The sequence below is a fragment of the Xenopus laevis genome, chromosome 4L (assembly GCF_017654675.1).
Source record: "Xenopus laevis strain J_2021 chromosome 4L, Xenopus_laevis_v10.1, whole genome shotgun sequence".
NCBI classification, from domain to species: Eukaryota; Metazoa; Chordata; class Amphibia; order Anura; family Pipidae; genus Xenopus; species Xenopus laevis.
The window spans coordinates 9365134-9390781 of record NC_054377.1 but is presented as its reverse complement, the minus strand read 5'-3'; the positions used below and the strand labels follow the sequence as shown (position 1 = coordinate 9390781).

Below are 25648 nucleotides of genomic sequence, written 5' to 3'. Positions count from 1 at the left end.
GGTTGGACAAATCTCAAGTCCTTTATAGGAGTTAAATGGAACATACAGGATCTAGGAGGCACATTAGCTCATAAGTGGTTGGACGTGGAAAAGTTTCATAGTGACTTAATGCAGTGTTGTATTTGGTAGTCTCATGATGCCTACATACTGCAGGACCGCAACTGGCAGGTAATTAAGATAGAACATAATAAATTGGCACGTAAAATTCGTCACACAAGTTTGCGTAAAAAAATGTGATAGATATGGCACTCCAGACGACTCGTATCCCAATCTATACCACAAAAAAGTTTTTTGAGGGTTTCATATATCCTGGCTCATATGTGCGCACACGACTGGCTACCCTAACCCTGTAGCACCCTTTACTGTTTAGCAATGTTGTAAGTTACCTCGGGGGACTGCGGGACTCTGTTAACATAAGAGATGCTTAGGAGGAAAAGAATAGAAACGACCGTCCCTGACTCTGTGTACCACAACCTTTTGAAAGCTATAACTTCGGATTGGAGAAGGGTAACGAATCCACCTTAATCTGGGACTCCTGGCCCAGATGATTCCAATTGTCTGTACATTGCCCCGTAGTTGGGCATGTTACCGGGAGTAAGAGGATGATAAATCCTGGCAATATCCATTTCGATTGACACGACAGTGTTGCAGAGCATGCTTAGTAGGTTCTCTGTTGGAACTCGCTAAAATTGAGTTGCCTTCTTTGGATTGTAGGAGGATTTACTTGCAATGCACTCACAAATCACTCCGATGTGTGCCAAAAGATCTATTCATGAAGGCTCTGATTTGAACACATCCACAGAACGTCGATAAATCCGTTGGATAACCTTATCCCCTATAGGATGCATAGGTCTTGTTCATCAAAGGAGTTCCCAAGTGTACAGGTGCCTGCGTCGTACGCAGGACTGGCCCACTGGGGACGCCACGTTAATACACTTTTGGGGTTTGACAGCTGGCGCATGTAAAAAGTATTGTAGCGGGTTATCGGTTTCCGGTACAAGAGATCAGTGAGTCATTGTATCACCTTGAACATAGAAATTGAATATCTAGGTAGGACATAGGTGGTGGGATTAACATTCACTAGTAAACGATATCCCACATCCAGAGTGCATTGCAATATCTAACAATAATTCGGCTTACAGTTGTGCGCATCCGCCCCTCATTATCAAACATCAAATGACGTCGATCAACAGCTCAAAAAAAAGAAACACAAATGCTGGCACAAAATGGATTCTGTTTCTAGCCATAGACGAAAGAGCGCATCTCCCAATACACCGGCGATAAACAAATTGGCATATTGAGGGGCCAATCAGACGACGCACCATAGCGCTCCTCTCTATTTGAAGAAAATATTGACCCCATTAAACAATGAAGGTAATTTGAGAGGTGAGGAGATATTGCAATGTCTCGTATAGGAAATCATTCTGAGCCTCACGGGGATATTAGACTGTTATTTCATCAGTGTGAAAAACCAACAACTGAATGAGCTAAGATCATTTACTCCCCTGGCAGTGTGATAGATGTTCAATTGAGGGAGTAATAGTGAAGTGACGTCCATAGTGACCCCACAGGTAAGTAGCGGGTCCCACCGTAATCTTTTGAATTTTATTGTATGCAGTCTGTACTATCGAAGATAGCTTGGTAGGTCCAAAAAACCATAGGTAAAAAGAAAGACAATCAATAATATTCAGAGATGCTCATTCAAGGAGCTATCTCAGAGAACAATGGTCTACGCCTGATCATTGCACAAGAGTCTTGTGGAACCCTTAGGAGCAATGGAAGTAGGTATAGGGGGGAAAATCACATTTAAGATAATCAATTCGCCTAGAGATTACACTCAACGATACTCAATCATATTTGGCTCCCTCAATAGTACGTTTGTTTTATTATTTATGTATTTATACTCTTTGGTAAGGATCGCCATTTCACTAAAAGGTTTCAATTAAGTATCGCCTATCTCCAGGGTGTAGGAGTTGTCTAATATGCTCTAATCTATTGTAGTACTCTGCATCCAAGTAACCACTTACTAGATCCACCCTTATCTACGCTCAAGTATCTTCTTGAATCATACAATGGATTTTTAATTTGCTAAGATCTAGGATAGCTAAGGATTTTCACCCTTACTTAAATTATACAGAACCAACAAGCTTGCTTTGGAGTTTAAAGATCCTTGGTTACTAAATTTCTGAAAAGTGTCCATATAAAACCTCTTGCTCTGGATCGGATTAAAAACTTTAGATTTATTGCTGAGACAGTGTGTATAGCTGTTTTAAGCCATCCAAATGCGTGCAATTGCCCTCATGATTACACCAGATTCTATCCATAATAATTCAAAAGTACACAATTCTTACAAATGTACATAGCCCTGTATACTGACTAGCTTATTACTCTATCAGAAGCATTGTGGGAAGAGACTATTTTATCCATTTATGTAGTTAGTGTGTGCGAAACAATTTTGTACCAACAAAAGTGGTCAATGCCAGGAATAGAACTGCTAACATTAAATATTGTCTCATTAATGTTAATTTTGACGAATAAGGTTTGTTATTTCCAGAATCAGCATCAAAAGAATCTGTTGAATGACATATTTCAGTGACTAGAAGAAATTGCAAGCTATTAATTCAAAACTAGTGGTTTTTTCCTCGCGTGGTGAGTTCTATAACTAAGACCAATTGATGACATTAATTGTCGGAAATGTTGGCCTTGGTATATTCAGAGGCTTAGTTTGGGCGCTTTTGTTTGCGCATTGTCTATTTCTTTTAGATTGCTCTGTTTTCGCGGCCCTCATTAGGATCTATCACGGACCTAATACGGATCCTTTCTTCTTGTATGAGTCACAGACCTCTTGGGATCCTCTAAGGCCGGTCTTGGGCTTCCTTCTGTTTTCATACCCTGTCGCCTGTCTTGGGGATCCCCACCATCGTATATCCGCGTCTTGTTCGTGTCGTCTGTTGTCTTCCTCCGAGTCGCGATGCTTTTTGGATGAATTTCGCTTGCGGTGGTAATAGACACGAAGAAGATAGCGGACGCCTAGCCTTCCGAAAGATACTACTCATCACATCATTCCTGAGAGCGCTACCAGTTCTTTTTCTCCGTGAACTGAATTGCCCCCTTGCTTGTTTTGTTCTTGCGGTTGAAACGCATTTTCAGAACGGAATGAGGCAAAACTACTTTAATTTCCAATCCATATGACCGATTTAAATTCATAGATGACCCCGTTCTTATCTCTGAGAAAATTTTTCCCTCTTAATGCGTTTCACCATCAGTTTCACATTTGTTTGGACACGTTGTTTAATCTTGCGCCCAGGAGTTCGAGTGTCAGTATATTCAAACTTTAGCTTCAGAACTTAAGGTCAATTATCCATGAGCTGAACTCCATATTATTATCTGAGCTTGGAGATTAAAAGCATGTGTTTTCATCTTGGTGTGAAATCAATAATCAGTTTCCAGTTAATCTGAAGAACAGGCAGAGAGAGTAATCGTAGTTTCCAGGCTTCTACAAAATCTTAGAATATATCTGAAACGAGGCACATGTGAAAATTGTCCTAATTCGGAAAAGCCTACTGGCGGGTATGAAGCGCCACCATATCAGATAATTTTCAAAGGGTAGAATTATATCCTAAAACCGAGCAGTCGCATCTCTTTAATACGATATTTTAATGCTCAGATGTCGGCTAATAAAGATCTGTAAGCTATCATTCGAAGTTGTTTTTTGAAAATACGGAATATATCATTCTATAGTCAGCATTATCTGGATAATAATATGGTCTGCTGCCTTGTCTTCGGCCGTGTGCACTTGAAGCTGCTCTTGCAGATTATGCGCCCAAAATTTCAACCTCTTGCCGAATTGCAAGTAACAGGTTTCTTCATGTGTAGAAAAAATATAATAATTAAATTGGCATGAGGATTAATGCATCGTATGCAAATAAGTTTTGTTAAACAATTGCTTTAATATGATTACATATTTTGTAAAAAAAGAGACAAAACTGAGAGCACACCAAACGGTTTTGGCTTCAACGTGTCCTGTGAGCTGGCACCGACTGACCCAATACATCTAATGGTAAAGCTTGATTTCAAAAATACGAGGAAGGAAATTCACGAGGAGCCATTCCAAAACAACTGGAGGAGAGTGAGCATTGCAGCCAGACAGCTCTGGTAGAAGTGTAAACCGTTGAGAGATGCTATCGGCGCATATGCTTGAGCCACAGCGGCAAAACTAACTTCGTCAAGGAATAGGGGGTTGCGGACACCGCTAAGCCCTAGCGCTATCCCCCAGTTTATAAATGTGAAACCGGAAACGTGTTAAAGACAAATCATTCTTTAGTTAGTACCAATATATTTATATCAGTATTTAAAAATAGGGGTCCATAGGGGAAAGGAGAATCAAGCTTTGGGTTATTGTGACGTCTCAGTGTCACTTGATCTATCAAAGAAGCTTGAAGGCCCCTGCTGGGAATCCTCACGAAATAGCCACCCATAATTAAGAAACATTGAGAACATATGTTAAAAGTCACGTAACAGGTACACTCTGTATTCAAATAAATGATAACCATATATAACGATAAGCATATTTTAAGCAGTGACTACATCGTATGTATGCAAGATCATTAATCTTGATGTAACTGGTTATATAAATGTTTATGAGGAAACTACTTATTGTATTATGAGAATAATTGTAGGATTTACTCAAGCTCGAAGGGAGATGCAAGTCAGCAAACCTTTAGAAAAACTTAATTATGAAAGAAAAATACAGCTGTTTAGATGGAGAACACAACATTATATAAGGTGGACCAAATCATGTGCCAGTACTCTTTGAGACGACATTTGACCAGAAATCGCCTAGAGGAAATCTGGTGGGTTAGACAAACCCTGAGAGAATGTGACAATATTGGGTGTGCTTATTTAATGCAACGAGGGAAGCATTTTAGAACCATAATGGGTGTAGGTGGAGCTCTATTTGCGGTGATGTAAATGGGGTTTATGCAAGGCCCCTTCCCCTGTAAGGTGCAGGCCTTTTAGCATGCTCCACCGATTCAATCAAGATGAGCCCTCGGTTAAGAAACATATGAGAAAGGGGAAAAAAGTGGGGCGGCTTGGGGGTGGAGCCAGAGAGGAGCCGTTGGAGCAGGGCAAGGGGTTATAAGGAGGGATGTGGTTCTGGTTGAAGAGTTAATACATATTTGTTTTTTTGTTTTCCCACCTCCTTCATGCTAGCGATAAGTTTTTTATTTACACGGATCCAGTCGAGAAAAGGTGCTACAGGGGTTGTTATGACGGCGATGCGCCTGGCATGGGGGTCATAGAAAGAGAATTATTAGATCATAGCACTATAATTGGCTGAAAAGTGCTAGAGTTTTCGAGGCGTTGTGCACTACTGGAGTACGCATTATCTGTGTTGGTCAACAGATTTTGCTAGGTGTCAGCTGCGGCTAGGCATGCGGTGCGCTCTAGGTTTAACTGAATTTGGTTACAGTGCAGGCCTACCTTGAGTGAGTCAGCAATGCATCAGACTGGGACTGCAATGGTTCTTCTCTGATGCATGCAGAGTGACTGGGCTACGTGCCTTTTTTATGCACGTTGAGGGCAGCAAGGAGGGTGGGTTCAAAAAGGCGGTCACTGAGTGCGCCCGGCCCTGTGATCTCTACTTCATGTTTGGAAAATTTTTGGGCATTGAGCCCACGTTTTTTTGAGTTGCACATTTTTTGGGCAGGGAGCCCACGTTTGGAGAATAAGAGCCGCATCTGGGGTCAGGGTGTACCTTAATTTTGATTCTTTACGTGTAAAATAAAGCCTGTGACCTCCACCGATTTTGCCATAATATGTCTCTGTGTTTTAATTGAATGGTAAAGGCACAACTTGGGGGATAGGGGGTTCCTTGGCCTATACATTTCGAACATGTCCACAAGAAGGCCAGTGTTTTTATGGACTTTCCTTGTGTACACTACATCCCAAGATAGTACAGTGGGTCACCTTACAGATTTAGGGTCTATGGCCTTGTTCAATGGTCAGCTCTATGGTTTATGGACATAGATATATGGATGTCAGTGTGAGCATTCTGTTCAAGCTGTTTGTAGACGCTCCCTGTGTCTGTATTGGTTTATTACAGACCCCCAAAAAACAATTTAATTAGTGTGTGTTGATAGGGCCCTTCGACTGAAAGCTCCACTGTGACGATATAAATAATGACAAAACTTTACCAAGCACTGTGTACACACACACACACACACATATATATATAAATAAAAACTGGGTGGAAAAAAAGCCTCAGTTTCCTGAGTCTGCACAGTAATGTAGATACTAATTTGACAAGCAGAGTCAGAACAGGAATCCATTTCTTTGAATCAATTAACTAAGAGTTAACACAGCAACATATAACAGCACACTGTAAAATGGTGGCTTAGTCTTTCTAACACTCTCAGCACAGGAACAGGAAGAACAGAACATGTGACCAGATCTGATCTGTCCTAATTTTCTGTGGTGTGGGCAGAAATGAAAAGAATAAAATAATAATAAAAAGGAGCGCTGGGGAAGGGAAACCTGTAGCCCCTTAATATGCGCTGGATGAGAGGAGGTTAATGAGACATAGATGCGATTCTGGTGCAGAGAAGGGAAAATGGCCGCTGTTTGTTTATCAGGTTTATCCAAGGAAAAGATAGCCACGCCCAAAACATCCTTTAGCCCAACCCTTTATGGGTGTAACACTGTGTACAAAGTATTTCGATGAAACTTGATGGGGCTTCAACCACAATTTGGGCAATTTAACTGAATGCAAATTACAGATATTCCACTCACACACTTCTCTCAAAAACTGCACAAGCTACACACAACTTCCTGCTTCCTACTTCCTGCTAAAATATTTCTCTCCTTTTTATAAGGTAGAGACTCATTAATTGCAGCTCCTATACTGCCCGCGAGCCCAGTAAAGTACTGCCCCTGTTATTGTCCTTATCTGTTGTGTCTCAGAGAATTGTGGGAGGCACATACCCCCCCCAGAGTCTTTTCAGTCACTTGTCTCTGTCCTTGAATAAAAGGCACCTATCTAGTGCTTCCAATCCCTATTTCTGTAGGGAAATGAGAGAGAGCAGACAGTAACCCTTCCAACACTTTCCTCTTGTCTCTATATATTAGGTAGCGGAAGGAGGGTGGTTTGGGCATGTTGTGCCCAGTGACTTTCTTTGGGTCACTTTTCCTGAAGTTTAACTTTGGCGGTTTGGCCCAAGGAAATGATTCCCTGTGGGAAGTCTGTATCAGGAATTGGGTATTGCCTTTTGTAGGAACATGGTTTCAAGGCGGTAGAATGAAGAGATTTCGGATAGTACAGTTGTATCACAGGGTGATCAGGGACTATTTTGCTGTTTCTCTCGCTTTGAGAGACTGTGTGTGTGACATCCTTCAGGAAAGCCTTCGCTATCTTAATGGCAAGAGACTCCCCCCTAAGTTCTTTGACAACTGTTGGCTTTCACTCCAAGGGAAACTCTATGTCTGGGGCAACTTAAATTATCTTAGTATTGGCAGCAAAAATTGCCCCTGGGAGTGTGAAGAGGAAGAGACCCAGGATCACTTTCTGGTCAGTTGCCCTGTGACTAGAGACGTGTATGGTCAGTTAGCCGCAGCTCTTAAAGTTCCTGCCCTGAAAAACTTGACCTATACAGAGTCAGCCTATGGGGTTTCTGTCTGCTTCTACACATATTTGTCTTGTTCCCTATAAATTATTAAACTGCAATTTATTATTTGGCCGAGTATGCAGAAATGGAACTAAAGCCCTACAGACCTGGGTGAGACCATATTAACCAGGCCGTAACCCCTTTATTACCCAGCATCCTCCTTACAGATATTGCAATTTACTGAATTCTTTATCAGTCCTATAGTCCTCCTGCCAGGGTCCATGGGGTAACAGTGGCACCCCTAGTCCCCCCAAGTAGTTCTCCACTGTAGGATAGGAATTTAAATACCAATATGTCTGCAAAGGTCTTCCTTCATCTAGGGATCATAGTATAAGTCTAAAGCCACCTTTTCGCATCTTTAAGTGAACTTTTAGTATGATGTAGAGAGTGATATTCTCTGACAATTTGCAATTGGTTTTCATTTTTTATTATTTGCAATTTTTGAGTCATTTAGCTTTTTATTCAGCAGCTCTCCAGTTTATAATCTGGTTGCTAGGGTCCAAATTACCCTAGCAACCATGCACTGATTTGAATAAGAGACTGGAATATGACTCCCAGCATCAAATGGCACTGTGACTCCCAGAATCAAACGACATGGTGACTCCCAATGGCACAGTGACTCCCAGCATCACATGGCACAGTGACTCCCAATGGCACAGTGACTCCCAGCTTAAAGTAGCACTGTGACACCCAATGGCACAGTGGCTTCCAGCATCAAATGGCACTGTGACTCCCAGAATGCACATAGGGCCCCGCATGTACATAGGGCATGTACATAAGTCAAAGGATTTACCGCAAATGCTATGATCAAAAGATCGAAGGAAAAATTGTTCGATCGAACGATTAAATCCTTCGAATTGAACGATTCGAAGGATTTTAATCGATCGATCGAACGATTTTTCTTCGATCAGAAAAAGGTTAGAAAACTTATGGGGAAGGTCCCCATAGGCTAACATTGTAGCTCGGTAGGTTTAAAGTAGCGAAGTAGGTAGTCGAAGTTTTTTTTAAAGAGACAGTACTTCGACTATCGAATAGTCGAACGATTTTTAATTCGAATCGAAGTCGTAGTCGAAGTAGCTTATTCGATGGTCGAAGTACTCAAAAAAAACTTCGAAATTCGACGTTTTTTTATTTTGAATCCGTCACTCGAGCTTAGTAAATGTGCCCCGAAGTCTACTAGAAAATCAATGTAAATGTAAACATTAAATAAACCCAACAGGCTGGTTTGGTTTCCAATAAGGATTAATTATATCTTAGTTGGGATAAAGTACAAGGGACTGTTTTATTATCACAGAGAAAAAGCAAATTGTTCTTTAAAAATTGGATTATTTGGATAAAATGAAGTCTATGGGAGAGGGCCTTTCCATAATTCAGAGCTTTCTGGAGAACGGGTTTCCAGATAACGAATCCCCTACCTGTATGATGTAGAGAGTAATATTCGGAGACAATTGGTTTTCATTTTTTATTATTTGTGGTTTTTGAGTGATTTTGCGTTTTATTCAGCAGCTCTCCAGTTCGCAATTTCAGCAATCTGGTTGCTAGGGTCCAAAATAAACTAGCAACCATGCATTGATTTGAATTAGAAGCTGAAATATGAATAGGAGAGGCCTGAATAGACAGAGGAGTAATAAAAAGTAGCAGTAATAATAAATGTGTAGCTTTACAGAGCATTTGTTTTTTAGATGGGGTCAGCGACCCCTGTTTGAAAACTTGAAAGAGTCCCTGTAAAAGTAAGCACGCATGGCGGAGGGGAAGGGGGGTGAGCAGACAGGCCATGGGGACATTTGGATTAGCAGCCCCAGCAGGCCTTGCACACCCCAGTCTGAACCTGGTATTGTACACTAGTGATGGCCGAATTTGTCCCGTTTCCCTTCACCAAAAAAAAATCGCTACAAAATTTGCAAAACGTCGAAAAATTCACAAAACGGTGAAAAATTGGTAAAACGCATCGTAGTCAATGGGTGCTTGTCAATATAGACGTCCGTGACAATTTTTTTTATTTTGTCCAAATGCATTAAAGTCAATGGGCGTCCGAATAATTTTGACGCGCGTCAATTTTTATGCGTGCGACTATTCTGACGTGCGGCCACATTTTTTTGGACGCGGCAGATTTTCTCCGCAGTTTCACGAATTTATGCGCCAGCGGCAAAACGCAGAAATTCACGCCTGGCGAATTTATTCACCCATCACTATCGTGCACATTATGTCACTGAAATAAGAAACTTTCCAAATACGACCATAGATGGCCATAGATTTGAATGGCGTTGTGTGTCAAAAAAAATTCGCAGCATGAAAACATTTTTTTGACGCCCATAGACTTTAATTGGTGTCGGCGACATTTCGCTGGCGGCGAATTTTTGTCAAAACGAAACAGGTGCCCATCCCTATGTATTAGAGCTCAGCCTCTCAAAATCATCAGGATTTGTGTCAATGTCAGTTATTTTGACTTAGGTTTTGTTTCAGTTGGTGTCAGTTATTTGTCTGATCTCTAATACATCTGCAAGAAAATGGAGCCCCCTCCCCCAAAAAAAGATGTATTAGACCTGTCTGACCCCAACTTCTACATCAGAAGGAAAGAAACAGACGCTGAGCATTAGGATCCGTTATCCGGAAATCTGTTATCCAGGAAGCTCTGAATTACGGAAAAGGCCGTCTCCCAAAGACTCCGTTTTATCCAAATATTCCAATTTTTTTAAGAATAATTTCCTTTTTCTGTGTAATAATAAAACATTAGCTTGCACTTGATCCCAACTAAGATATAATTAATCCGTATTGAAAGCAAAAACCAGCCTATTGGGTTTATTTACTATTTATATGATTTTTTAATAGACTTAAGGTATGAAGATCCAAATTACGAAAGATCAGGAAAACCGCATTCTGGATAACAGGTCCCTAAACCTGTACTTGCAGACTGCTGAATAAAAAGCTAAATAACTCAAAAACCACAAATAATAAAAAATGAAAACCAATTGCAAATTGTCTCAGAATATCCCTCTCTATATCATACTAAAAGTTAAAAGCAAAATACGGAGTGCATGGTGGAAAGCCGTATTGGGACACTACCTACACAAGAGTTAATAGACCGGGCGTAGTCTCCACTTTGTTGTACAGCGCCCTATACACCTTGTATTAGAATTAAACATGTTTATTATTTGAACTATGATTCTCTGATGAGCAGCTAATTGTCATGGATAGTGATGGGAAAATAAATTAGCCTGGCGCGAATTAGCAACGAAAATCCGCGTTTCGCCACCGCCGAAAAAAGTCAAAATAGTTGTGCAAATTCACAACACATATCCGCGTTTCACCGCCGACAAATACATTCGCAAAACTCCTGCAAAATTCGCCGGCGGCTAAACGTTTTGGACGCACGTCCGAAAAGTTGCTTGCGTCAAAATAGTTGCGCAGCAACACTATTCGGACGCCCATTTAAAAGCTGGAAAGAGTCAGAAGAAAAAGGCAAATAATTATAAAACTATAAAATAAATAAATAATGAAAACCAATGGAAAAGTTGCTTAGAATGGACCATTCTATTACATGCTAAACGTTTACGTAAAGGAGAAACACCCACTTAAACATTGATTAAACCCAGTAGGATTGTTTTGCCGTCAATAAGAACCAGGAAGGGAAGTTTGAGAAGAATGGTTTAAAAAACATTATGAAATCTGATTGGCTGTTCTTGGCTCCACCCACATTTTCCAACCTTGGACCACAGTGCAAACACTGTACAAATTTTGGGGATCCTGCTTTTATAAGTGTCAGAATGGCAGCATTTTAAGTTTCCCCATTGAAAGTCAATGAGTGGCATCTGATTGGCGGTTGGTGGCTCCTCCCACTTTTTCTAACCTTGAACTGCAGTTACCCAGTGAACTCTGCAAAGTTTAGGGGTCAATGACCTACAGAATGTGAGAATGGCAGCATTTTAAGTTTAAAACAATACAATTGGCTGTTGGTGGCTCCGTCCACTATTAATAACCTTGAGTGTGGGACCCCTGCCATTAACACTGTTTCATGTTTTTTTTTATCAGTCTTAGTGCAGTGAAAATAACGGAAAGAGAATCTTGTTTGATGGTTAAAATGTGAAGTAAAACAAGGCCTTCAAACACCTATTATGATGTCATCGTTACAGCTGGCATATCTCATAATAATCAGATCAGGCATTGTGATGTCATCGTGACAGCTGGCACAATCATTTCTGAGCATTGTGATGTCAGTGACAGCTGACATCATCACTTCTAAGCATTGTGAGGTCATCGTTACAGCTGGCCTGTCCTGAGATGTAGTTGTTTACCAGTTGCTTTCGAGTCGTTTCAAGGCTAGCAGAGGAAGAAGAAGGAGCTCGCTCCCGATTTCTTTTTCTGTTTAGTGTGAAATAGATTCCAATTTGTTTCCCTTTTTTTTTTTTAACTTTTTTAACTTTTTAACTTTTTAACTCTTTTTTTAATGATGTTTGAAAAACTCAAAACTTTTTTTAGACCCATTTTGGCAGAGTTAATATATATCCTGTCCCTGTTAGTCGGCTTCTTTTTAGAACACCAAGGCATTAAGATCGGATATGTGATAGTAGGAATTATGATATGGAAGCGTTACAGGATCTGGAAGAAAAACCGCCGTCCCACTGAAAAGACAGAGGATGAACCCAAAGAACAAAAAAGTCTCCGAAAACAGTAAGGCTCCCGTGTTCTCTGCTTAAAGGGGTAGACATTTCAATTGTTTGTATTGAAGAATATCATTTTATTGTTTCTTTTTATTATTTATCAATTCATGTTGAAGTTTCTTTTTCAAACCACTGAGCCATGACCCAAATAGGGTTGCCACCTTTCCTCTCGTTGTCTTCAGGATATGGGGGAGGGGGAAGCGGTGACGTCATGGGGCAAGGCTGGTGATGTCAGTAGCATGACCACTGAAGTCAGAGGAGGGACTAGTACGGTCAGGCATGGGGCTATGACATGGAGATCAGCGATTGGCCGATTGCCATGACAATCAAAGGGAATCTGGTCTGAGTTTCCTTCTTTGGTTTTCCAGTTTTGACCCGGAAAACGCCTCTGTCCTTGTCAAAACCAGACAAGTGGCAACTCGGGACCCAAACAACTTATTTTAATTAGGAATGCACCGAATCCTTCTTAAAAGAACCAAATCCGACCCCTAATTTGCATATGCAAATGAGGGGTGGGAAGGGGAAAACATTTTTTACTTTCTTGATTTGTGACAATAGTCACGCAATTTCCCTCCCCGCCTCTAATTTGCATATGCAAATTAGGATTCGGTTCGGCCTGGCAGAAGGATTCGGCCGAATCCTGCTTAAAAAGGCCGAATCCCGAACCGAATCCTGGATTCGGTGTATCCCTAATTTTAATGGCACCTTTAATGAGTCAAGGATGTGGGTCATATAAAAGCTTATGGGTAATGAGCAGTCATCCCTCAATTGTAGAAACAAATTGAAGCCCCCTTTGCCTAGTTTAAAGGGATAGTAAAAAAAAAAAGAACAATTTCAAGAAAAAGTCAGATTTTATGCCCAAGGTAACGTTCTTTTGGCTGCCAGGGTCGGTGACCCCAATTTGAAACTTAGAATAATACTAAAAAAGATACAATTATTTGAAAAAAGGGACTTCACCTCCAATTATTTTTCAAATAATTATATTCTCAATATAGATGTGGACACTCCATTAGCTTAGTTCACCAATTATCTAGCCTGAATATATCCCGCTAAAACCATTTGAAACTAAAAAAGATAACTTTTAAACATTAAAATTAGGGAGGCGCCGAATCCACTATTTTGGATTCGGCCGAATCCCTAGCAAAAGATTAGTCCGAGAACCAAATCCGAATTTGCATATGCAAATTAGGGGTGGGAAGAGGAAACATTTTTTACTTCCTTGTAAAAAAAAAAAAAGTTGTGTAATTTCCCTCCCCGCCCCTGATTTGCATATGCAAATCAGGATTCGGATTTGGTTCTCACCGGCTGAAGGATTCGGCTGAATCCAAATCCTGGCTGAATCCTGGATTCAGTGCATCCCTACTTAAAATAGACTTGGTTTATCATGTAAACGTTTAAATACAATAATGGAACATGAACCGTAACACGCTTCTTCCTCTCTGTTCCTGCAGGTTCCACGTGAAGACTTTGAGAAAATCGAGTCCCTGAATGTGGTAAGTTATATATATATATATATATATATATTTATTTACACTTTATTCTTTGTCACTGGATGATTGTACATGGGAAATTTGGGCATGCATGGGCAGGGCTGCCATCAGGGGGGGACAGGGGGGAGAGTTGTAGGGGGCCCCGAGGGTAAGGGGGGCCCGGCCACACCACACTTACTTGATTAGCAGGGCCCCCCTGCTTTCTGAGAGCTGCCAACTTTGGGAAGGCAGGGTGGGAGCACAGGGGGAGGTATCTTCTGTCCATCACTTTCCCTTATTGGTCACTGAGTTTAAGTCCCAGTTGAGCTGCTCAGGGATTGGATAGCTGAGGTTTGAACTTCTCCTCCAGCTCATCCAATCACCATGCAGCTTTACAGGGACTCGAAATTCTGTGACCAATAAGGAAAGAAAATGGTGTCACTGGAAGAAGATGCAGCCACCTGTGCTCCCCTCCTCCCTTCTGTAGTTGGCAGCTCACTGACAGCAGGTGGGCCCCACTAATGAAGTAAGTATAATATGGCAGGGCCCCCCTAAAGGTAACCCTTTGTGGTCCCTGTTGTGTGGTGGGGCCCTGAGCGCCAAATTTTTTTTTGAAACTTTTTTTTTTAAACTTTCATAATCCATTTAAGGGGGCCCTGGCCACCAATGTTTTTATAATGTGGGGGGGGCCTGGCCACAATTTTTTTTTTTTTTGCCATGTGGGTTCCTAGCCATCAATATTTTTTAATGGGGGCCCTGACCACAAATTTTTTTAATGGGGGGCCCTGACCACCAATATTTTTTATTAACATGTGGGAACCCTAACCACCAATGTTTTTTTTTTTACTGTGTAGTGGGGGTGGACCTGTGGGGTGGGGAGGGTGGACTTGTAGGTGGGGCTTGCGGTGGGCACAACCCAGGGGGCCCAGGAAATGTTATCGTATGGGTATGTACGTGTGTCTACATCTCTAACCTCTGCCTTTTCAACTTGTTTCAATGGCAGATTGTTGAGGACATATGGCATCTTCTTTCCAAATACGTGGAAAAGATGATTCGAGAGAGGATTCAGCCTGACATACGCGCCAAAAGCAATTATCTTGCCTCGTTCCGTTTCATCAACATCGATTTTGGCAAGAAGGTAGTGATCTCTTTCTGTACTTGGGTTATTCCTCTTCTTGTAAATAGATTTCTTGTAACACCCCAATCTTTATGCTCAGCCCCCACAGATAAAGTCTTGGAAAACTCATGCGGATCCAGAAAAAAAGCAAATAATGTTGGATCTCGATATCAGGTACATTTCAAACCCATCTTTTTTCTAATTCCTTTGCCCACTCTGAAATGTCCCTTCCTTACATAATTGTCTTTTGCTCCTTTTTTCAGTTATAATGCCGACATAAAGGTGGATGCTGGTTTTACGGAAAAAACCCCCATAGCCGGCATCAAATCTATAAAGGTGAGCCTACCAGTCTTATATCGCGTACGTTAGCTGCTTCCTTTGCATTTATTACATATATAAACATTACTTTCTCTTTTGCAGCTGGAGGGAATCTTGCGGGTAATTTTGGCACCGCTGATGGAGGACTCACCCATATTTGGAGCACTGACCGTTTATTTCCCTCATCGTCCGGTAAGTTAAGATTTGGAGCTGGTAAGATGAAGGTAGAATTCATTTGTAGTTAGGAAACCGTAGATATTTCTAGTTCTGTAGTTTGAACTCTTCAATGTGACTGTGCATTTATTGCAGGTATTGGAACTACAATGGACCGGATTTGCCCACCTACTGAATATTCCTGGACTTCAGTAAGTTGACTTATATGTACTCATACTCTGCCCTTCCTTTCCCAGCTATTGCTTTTGTCTTTAATCAAAAACGTTATTGCGCTTTATTCCTCTCCCAATTCTCTACCTGCTCTATCTAGCTTATTTGTACATTGGAATAACATACATATTTCCTTCTCCCGTCTCCTTCAGAACGCTGTCGGAAAGAGAGCTTGTGAACCAAATCGGACAGATCATCGTTGCGCCGCAGCATTTCAGCCATCCCCTTGCAGCCAGATTTGATTTGGCTAAGCTGCAGTTTTTAGAACCCTGGGTAAGGCCTAGTTTGTATTTTATAGCCTTCCTGCTTCCCTGTAGAGAGTCAAAGAGTGAAAGTTTAATTTTGAAAACTAAGAGAGTCTACGTTGAAGCTCTTTTCTCTTATACATTACCTTTTTCACTTTATTTTAGAATGCGCTTCGTATCCGAGTCATAGAAGCCAAAAACCTTGTTGCCAAGGAAATTTTAACCAAATCGTCGAACCCTTATGTTGTGATATGCGGAGGAGGAACAACAGCAAAGACAAGGGTGATACACAAGAACTTGAATCCAAAGTGGAATGAGACCTTTGAGGTATCGCATCACATACCCAGATATTTATCTGTACAGTAAGTTCAGTAGATTGCATCTTAGATATTATAACCACATTTCTCGTTTTATCCTTAGATATTATATTCTGACCTCCCAGACCAGGAGATAGAATTTAATCTCATGTCTGACAAAGGCGTTAAGATAAACCAGCAATTGGGCAGGTGAGTATGTCCATATGTGACCCTATAATAACAATAAGCAGCTGTAGAATCTGTAGATACAGTTTCTAACTATTTTTCCTTTCCCATATCTAGTTGCAGAATTAGAATTAAAGAGGTGCCAGAGAGAGGATTCATAGACAAGGTAAGTGTAGCCAGTCATGTTGATATATAATGATAATAATAGTAATACTAATAATACAAAGCTTTCTGAGGCATCTGACTATGTTTTTTTACTTTACTATTTTAGTGGATAGATTTGGAGAACGTAAAGTCTGGCCAGCTTCATATCAAGGTGACACGTCTCAGGCTACTTTCAGACCCAACCCAACTGGAAGAGGTAAAGTCTCTGTTCCTTTACGCTGGCTGCCGTGGAAATACGTTGGAATGTTTTGTTGGTGCATCAAATTTTTTTTTGGTTTTCCAGGTGCTGAAAGTAAACGAACAATCTCGGCCAAAAAGAGATAATGAGATTGCTTCAGCCGTTCTGTACACCTATATTGAAAAAGGAAGGGGTCTGCCTGTTCTACAAGTGAGTCAGATTAAAAGTCCCTCTAACTGCCATTCCTGTCCCTACTGCCTGTTATTATCTTAATTTGAGGTCCTTTTTAATCTCGAGTATTTAAGATATAATAGGTGTAAAATATCTCCCAACACCAAGTTGAAAGTTTCCCTTTTTCCCATTATACACCATTATTGATCGACATCTTTTCTTGTCCAACAGATGAAGAAGGACAATCTGAAAGCGTTAGCTGTCGTGCAGGTTGGCGTTGAAGACAATGTAAAGAAGTTTGGAGTAAGTATTAGAATAACTGTCCAAATATGTGTTACTTATGGAGGAAGGGGAGGCGCTGATTGACACTTCCTTGTACCCTGTGAAAATATCTGTTTCATTAAATGGCCGTGCCAGATTCCATTCTGAATACATCTTATTTCTATTAACAGAGCAGAATAAATAACGGAGAAGCAGAGTGGAAAAAGAGGTTCCAGTTCTTGATAAGGAACCCACTTAATGAGGAACTGAAGCTTAAGGTGAGTACAAATGGGCTTTTCTTACGGCTGCTGTTGTACCCATGTAGGGTGCTGTGTTGTGTTTCTTTGCTTTCTGACCCACTTATGACCGGTATTTTCACAGGTTCACAATGAACACAATAAGCCCATCGGAAGTATTACCGTGCGCCTATCTCGCCTTCTGGCTGCTTCGGAAATGACCTTGCAGGACTGGCTGCCCCTGGAATCAACTGAACAGAATAGTGAAATCCGGGTGAAATTACAATTGAGGGTAAGTGGCATACACTCTATTGTGTTAATATCATCTGTGCTAGAATATTTTCAGCTTTAAAAGACACTGGCATAAACAGTAACAGGGGGAGGCAGGCCCGGGTACAGACTGTAGCCCCCATCAGGAAGCGTTTTTTTCCAACGTTTTTTCGCCGGCACAAACTGCAGGCGGCTCACAGAGCGGGCCCTGCTAGAATTGCACCCACTACTCCCCCGGTAGTTCAGTCAATGGCCATTAAAGAAATGGTCTCATGTGTATATTGATCCAGTGTTATGTGTTTTCCCCTTAGATTTTGACCCCTGATGTTGGAGCTCCATCGCCCCAAGGAAAGACCAAGGCTCAATATATCAAACCACGGACCAAAGTCAAGAAGCACTGAGCGTTCATTTTACAATCATTAGGTGACTGGCCAGTCTACCAACTCATAGACACAATCCACACAATCTATTTGATGAATTAGAGCCAACAGAAATTCCAAATAAAGAATTTATTCCTGATTCAAATGATATTGTTTACCCGTTATTAAGATCAAAGCTAACGCGCAGGTCTCCCTCCCACGGTTGGACAAATCTCAAGTCCTTTATAGGAGTTAAATGGAACATACAGGATCTAGGAGGCACATTAGCTCATAAGTGGTTGGACGTGGAAAAGTTTCATAGTGACTTAATGCAGTGTTTTATTTGAAGGAATCTAAATATTTCCTCTTGGGGAATGTTATACTGGTCACGCAATTGTTGCACTGAGAGTAAGGGTGTCCGTTTAGGAAGGGTAAATATTGTAGTCAGGTTGTTTTGTTCCCACCACTGGAAGGTCCCACCAGAAATCCCCGGAGGAAAGTCTGGGTTAGACCAAAAAACAGCTGGTTTAGATGGAGAAACAAACTTATAAGGCCAAATCTGTGCTGTATCTTGAGAGAATGTGACAATATTTGGGTGTGTCCTTAATTGTATAGCGAATCGTTTAGACCATAATACATTTTGAACATGCCCACTGTCCAGGGAATCCTGGCTTCGGCACCTCTGTGCCACGGTATGAGTTGACTAAGTTGGGCTTCTATATGGTAATAGTGAAGGTTTTAGGCTTCCCTTCTATTGCTCCTGGAAGTAGTAGAAGAGTTAAATCTGATTCTTTTGTTATCCCACAAAAATGTATTGAAAACTTTTAGTAAATATTCTATGCCTTCTGGAGGAGTAACAACTTTCATGGTGTGGAGATGCGTACGGACATCTAAGATGTCTATGAAGAAAGTAAACTCTGCTGAGGCTCTGAGATGGAGGATGAAGAAGGAGGAATGGGAGGATTTAATACCAACACAGAACTTTTGAAAAGAAGGTAGCATGCGGTAAGGTAACTCATGATCTGCCCACAATCTGAGGAGGAGGAACTTAGAAGACTAGATTTTATCTCCTACATGAATAATTCATTCAACTACCCTGATGTAGCTTCTCGTCACCCTTTGGCATCAGTTTAAGCTGTGAGCCATGCAAGTACTTTTGGGGCAGAGGAGAAGGATGCGGACATCAAAGATGCCCATGAAGCAAGAAATTCCAAGTGGAAAGTCTGGGTTAGACAAACCCTGAGAGAATGTGACAATATTGGGTGTGCCCTTATTTATAGAGGGAAGCGTTTAGAACATAAGGGGGATGAAGCCCGTTTAGGGATGAAATGGAGTTATGCAAGGCCCCCTTCCACGTAAGGTGCAGCCCTTTTAGCCTCCCCCACCCCATTCCCAGCTAGCCCCCAGGTAAGAACAATGGAAAGGGGGAAAAAAGTGTGCGGGTTGGGGGTGGAAACAGAGGAGGAGCGTTGAGCAGGGCAGGGGTTTTAAGAGGATGTGGTTTGTGAAGAGTTCATACGTATTTGTTTTTTGTTTCCCATTCTCCCTCTCTAGGTAAGACGGATCCAGTCGAGAAAAAGGTGCTCCAGGGTTGTTACGACCGATCGCCTGGATGGGGTCAGGAAGGAATTTTTCTCATAGCACTTAATTGGCTGAAAAGTGCTAGAGTTTTCGCCTTCCTTTGGAGTACCATTATCTGTGTTGGTCAACAGATTTGCTAGGGTCAGCTGCGGCTAGGCATCAGTGCAGCTCTAGGTCTACGAATTGGTTACAGTGCAAGCCTACCTTGAGTGAGTCACAAGTGTGCATCAGACTGGGACTGCACGGTCTTCTCTGATGCATGCAAGTGACTGGGCTAGTGCCTTTTATGCACATTCAGGGAGCAGGGGGTGGGCAAAAAGGCGGTCACTGAGTGCGCCCGGCCCTGTGATCTCTACTTCATGTTTGGAAAATTTTTGGGCATTGAGCCCACGTTTTTTTGAGTTGCACATTTTTTGGGCAGGGAGCCCACGATTGGAGAATAAGAGCCGCATCTGGGGTCAGGGTGTACCTTAACTTTGATTCTTTACGTGTAAAATAAAGCCTGTGCCCTCCACTGATTTTGCCATAATATGTCTCTGTGTTTTAATTGAATGGTAAAGGCACAACTTGGGGGATAGGGGGTTCCTTGGCCTATACATTTCGAACATGCCCACAAGAAGGCCAGTGTTTTTATGGACTTTCCTTGTGTACACTACATCCCAAGATAGTACAGTGGGTCACCTTACAGATTTAGGGTCTATGGCCCTGTTCAATGGTCAGCTCTATGGTTTATGGACATAGATATATGGATGTCAGTGTGAGCATTATGTTCAAGCTGTTTGTAGACGCTCCCTATGTCTGTATTGGTTTATTCCAGACCCCCAAAAAACAGGCAATTTAACTAGTGTGTGTGGGTTGATAGGGCCCTTCGACTGAAAGCTCCACTGTAACGATATGAATAATGACAAAACTTTACCAAGCACTGTGTACACACACATATATATATATATATATATATATATATATATATATATACACATGGGCGTCCGCAGAAAATTTTCCAGGGGGGGGGGCAAGTAATTTAGTTTAGGGTAGCATCCCCCAACAGACATATATATATATATATATATATAGAATGACCACTATAATAAAGGGGGAATGAATTTATGGAATGTAATTGCTTAGGTGCCCCAGTGTGGAAGTGGTTGGGATAGTTTATTGGCAGATTTGGAAGTAGATGGAGTGTACTACTAATGTGAGGCAGGGTCTTGACATGAAGGGGCCAGGGATGGGGGACCTCGTGAATCAGGAAGGAGCAGGCTGAGATCAGGTTGGGGAGAGAAAAGGGCAGGTCCTCACCTATTTCTTTTTCATCGCTCAGCTCCCGCGCATTCGACTCGTCCTCACAAAGCACCCTGCCGAGTGGCGACGTGACGTCGCGTTGCGTCGGCGACGTCACATCGCGGCGGCGACGTCACATCGCGCGGCGCGTCCGTGACGTCAATCAGAGTCAGCCCTGAGACTGGGGGAGGCAGTTGGGAAGCGCTGGCTGTGGGTAAAATTAAGCGTGCAGAGTGATTTGTGTGGACAGTCCCAGGGGGGCAGGGCTGGTCTTACCAACTGCGGGGCCCAATTGGAGCAACTTTGGTGGGGCCCCCCAAATTTAAAGAGCCAGTAACATTTTCTAGTAGACTTGGGGGCACATTTACTTAGCTCGAGTGAAGGAATAGAAGAAAAAATACTTCGAATTTCGAACGTTTTTTTGGGCTACTTCGACCTTCGATTCAAACGATTCGAACTTAAAATCGTTCCACTATTCGACCATTCGATAGTCGAAGTACTGTCTTTTTAAAATATTTCTCATTGTTTTCTGGCAATGTGAAAACTTATTCAGATGACAGCTTACTTTTAGAGTTAGAAAGGTATCAAAAATAAACTGTATGCAAAACAACACTGAGCATAATCCATTTCTCAAAAGAGCAAACAGATTTTTTTTATACTCAGTTTTGAAATCTGACATGGGGCTAGACATTGTCAATTTCCCAGCTGCCCCAAGTCATAATAATAATAGATAATAGTCAGTTAGCCGCAGCTCTTAAAGTTCCTGCCCTGAAAAACTTGACCTATACAGAGTCAGCCTATGGGGTTTCTGTCTGCTTCTACACATATTTGTCTTGTTCCCTATAAATTATTAAACTGCAATTTATTATTTGGCCGAGTATGCAGAAATGGAACTAAAGCCCTACAGACCTGGGTGAGACCATATTAACCAGGCCGTAACCCCTTTATTACCCAGCATCCTCCTTACAGATATTGCAATTTACTGAATTCTTTATCAGTCCTATAGTCCTCCTGCCAGGGTCCATGGGGTAACAGTGGCACCCCTAGTCCCCCCAAGTAGTTCTCCACTGTAGGATAGGAATTTAAATACCAATATGTCTGCAAAGGTCTTCCTTCATCTAGGGATCATAGTATAAGTCTAAAGCCACCTTTTCGCATCTTTAAGTGAACTTTTAGTATGATGTAGAGAGTGATATTCTCTGACAATTTGCAATTGGTTTTCATTTTTTATTATTTGCAATTTTTGAGTCATTTAGCTTTTTATTCAGCAGCTCTCCAGTTTATAATCTGGTTGCTAGGGTCCAAATTACCCTAGCAACCATGCACTGATTTGAATAAGAGACTGGAATATGACTCCCAGCATCAAATGGCACCGTGACTCCCAGAATCAAACGACATGGTGACTCCCAATGGCACAGTGACTCCCAGCTTCAAGTGGCACAGTGGCACAGTGACTCCCAATGGCACAGTGACTCCCAGCTTAAAGTAGCACTGTGACACCCAATGGCACAGTGGCTTCCAGCATCAAATGGCACTGTGACTCCCAGAATGCACATAGGGCCCCGCATGTACATAGGGCATGTACATAAGTCGAAGGATTTACCGCAAATGCTACGATCGAACGATCGAAGGAAAAATCGTTCGATCGAACGATTAAATCCTTCGAATTGAACGATTCGAAGGATTTTAATCGATCGATCGAACGATTTTTCTTCGATCAGAAAAAGGTTAGAAAACTTATAGGGAAGGTCCCCATAGGCTAACATTGTAGCTCGGTAGGTTTAAAGTGGCGAAGTAGGTAGTCGAAGTTTTTTTTAAAGAGACAGTACTTCGACTATCGAATAGTCTAACGATTTTTAATTCGAATCGAAGTCGTAGTCGAAGTAGCTTATTCGATGGTCGAAGTACTCAAAAAAAACTTCGAAATTCTACGTTTTTTTACTTTGAATCCTTCACTCGAGCTTAGTAAATGTGCCCCGAAGTCTCAGAAAATCAATTGTACAATGTAAACATTTAAATAACCAAGCAGGCTGGGTTTGGTTTTTTTGTGGCGGATTATGATCGGCCACAGGGTTTTGGTGCTGATTTAAGTCGGTTGCGCAGAGGGATGCGTATGGACAGGTGGTGGTGTACCGTTGTGGATGGGTGGGATTGTGATGTGAGGCATGTTGCTGTCTTTTCGGGGCCATTTACTGGAAGGCCTCGAGGTGGAAGATTCAATAGACAAAAACGTAGAATTTCGAAGTTTTTTTTGTGAGTACTTCAGACCATCGAAGTAATGCTAACTTCGATACGACTTCGATTCGAATGTAAAAATCGTTTAGACTGATTCGAGTAGTCGAAGTACTGTTCTTTAAAACAAAACTTCGACTACCTACTTCGCACTTTTAAAAACCTACCGAGCTACAATGTTAGCGCTATGGGGACTTCCCTAATAAGTTTCTTACCTTTTTCTGATCGAAGCAGAAATGCGTCGATCGATCGATTAAAAGTCCTTGGCGATCGTTCAATTCGAAGGATTAATCGTTCGAGATCGAACGATTTTTCCTTCGATCGTTGATCGTAAGATTTGCGGTAATCCTTCGATCTTATGTACATGCCCTATGTAACATGCGGGGCCTATGTGCATTCTGGGGAGTCGACAGTGCCATTTGATTGGGAGCCACTGTGCATTGGGTGGTCACAAGTGCATACTTTTAATGCTGGGAGTCCACTGTGGCCATTGGGAGTCACTGTGCCATGTGATGCTGGAGTCACTGTGCCATTGAAAAGCTGGGAGTCACTGTGCCCTTGGGAGTCCACCATGTCCGTTTTGATTTGGAGGCGCGGTTGCCTCTAATTATGCTGGGGAGAGTCATATGATCCAGTCTCTTATTCAAATCAGTGCATGTTTGCTGGGTAATTGGACTTTCGTAACCAGATTAATTAAACTGGAGAGCATTCATGATCAAAAATGCTAAATGACTCAGAAAATTGGCAAATGATATAAATAATATGGAAAAACCAATGGTGCAAATTGTCAGTAAGAATATCAGCTCTTCATACATGAACTAAGTGAGTGTCACTTAATAGCTGCGTAAAAGGTGCTTAGACTAGAGTACTGATGATACCGTAGATGAAGGAAAGAACTCTTTGCAGAACATGTGGTATTAACTTCTATCCTACGTGGAGAACTGACTATGGGGGGTGCTGGGTGCACTGTTGACCCCCGATGGACCCCTGGCAGGAGGTACATAGGTACTGATTAAGAATTACAGTAAATTGCAATATCTGTAAGGAGGATAGCTGGGTAATAAGTTGGACAGCCTGGGTTCAATATGGTCTCACCCAGGTGTGGGCTTAGTTTCCATTTCTGCTCGTAGGCTCGGCCAAATAATAAAATTGCGTTGTAAGTAAATTTATAGGGGATAAGTGACCATAATATGTGTAGAGCAGACAGAGAAACCCCAATAGGCGACTCTGTATTAGGTCAAGTTGTTTCGAGGGCAGGATTTAGAGCTTGCGGCTAACTGACTATTTTCTATTTATTATTTAATACTTGGGCAGCTGGGAATTAGGACAATGTCTAGCCCAATTGTCAGAATTTTTAAATAACTGAGTATAAAAAAAATCTGTTTGCTTCGCTTTGAGAAATGGATTAGTGCTCAGTGTTGTTTTGACAATACCAAGTTTATTTTTGATACCTTTCTAACTCTAAAGAGTGAAGCTGTTCATCTGCATAAGTTTTCACATTGCAGAAGAAACAATGAGAATATTTTAAAAGAGTATCGACTATCGAATTGTCGAATAGTGAACGATTCAATTCGAATCGTGTTGAATCGAAGGTCTAAGTAGCGCAATTCGATGGTCCGAAGTAGCCACAAGAAAAAACGTTCGAAATTCGATAGTAAGTTTTTCTTCTAGTCCCTTCATGAGCTAAGGTAAAAATGTGCCCAAGGTCTACTAGAAATGTTACTGGGCTCTTTAAATTTTGGGGGGCACCACCAAAGTGTTGGCTTTTTTCCAATTGCGGCCGCAGTTGGTAAGACCAGCCCCTGACCCCCTGGGACTGTCCACACAAGATCACTCTGCACGCTTAATTTTACCCACAGCCAGCGCTTCCCAACTGCCTCCCCCAGTCTCCGGGCTGACTCTGATTGACGTCACGGACGCCAGCCGCGATGTGGACGTCGCCGGCCAGCGATGTGACGTTCGCCGACGCAAACGCGACGTAGTCGCCACTGTCCGGTCAGGGTGCTTTGTGAGGACGAGTCGAATGCGCGGGAGCTGAGCGAATGAAAAGAAATAGGTGAGGACCTGCCTTTTCTCTCCCAACCTTGATTTCTCAGCCCTGCTCCTTCCTGATTCAACGGGTCCCCATCCCTGGCCCCTTCTGTCAAGACCCTGCTGTCACATTAGTAGTACACTACCATCTACTTCCAAATCTGCCAATAAATCTATCCCGACCACTTCCACATGGGGCACCTAAGCAATTACTTCCATAAATTCATTCCCGCTTTATTATAGTGGTCATTCTATATATATATAATTATATATATAATATATAAATATATTATTATATTATATATATATTATATGATATAATTATATATATTATAGTGATATATATATATATATTTGTGCTGTTGGGGGATGCTACCCTCTGAACTAAATTACTTGCCCCCCCTGGAAAATTTTCCTGCGGACGCCCATGTGTATATATATAATAATATATACTATATATATAGTATATATGATAGTATTATATATGTGTGTGACACAGTGCTTGGTAAAAGTTTTGTCATTATTATGATACGTTACAGTGAGCTT

At 41.7% G+C, this 25648-nt stretch overlaps 1 protein-coding gene across 1 annotated transcript; it reads left to right on the top strand.

The window, feature by feature from the left end:
- Positions 1-13749: 13749 nt before the first annotated feature.
- LOC121402917 (extended synaptotagmin-1-like) lies at positions 13750-19277 on the top strand. Its single transcript, XM_041589789.1, has 15 exons — positions 13750-13815; positions 14795-14929; positions 15009-15082; positions 15172-15244; positions 15329-15418; positions 15536-15591; positions 15763-15883; positions 16021-16182; positions 16276-16361; positions 16455-16503; positions 16609-16890; positions 17083-17154; positions 17304-17390; positions 17494-17640; positions 17930-19277. Exons 2-15 carry the CDS (start codon positions 14840-14842, stop codon positions 18017-18019), a joined length of 1479 nt encoding a protein of 492 aa, XP_041445723.1. The 5' UTR covers positions 13750-13815; positions 14795-14839; the 3' UTR covers positions 18020-19277.
- Positions 19278-25648: the final 6371 nt, after the last annotated feature.

Bases quoted from the DNA above. Each gene is read 5' to 3' on its own strand.
- LOC121402917 (XM_041589789.1), top strand. From the start codon at position 14,840: ATGATTCGAGAGAGGATTCAGCCTGACATACGCGCCAAAAGCAATTAT. The intron at 14,930-15,008 runs GTAGTGATCTCT...CTTTATGCTCAG, and splicing joins ACATCGATTTTGGCAAGAAG to CCCCCACAGATAAAGTCTTG. The intron at 15,592-15,762 runs GTAAGTTGACTT...CGTCTCCTTCAG, and splicing joins CTGAATATTCCTGGACTTCA to AACGCTGTCGGAAAGAGAGC.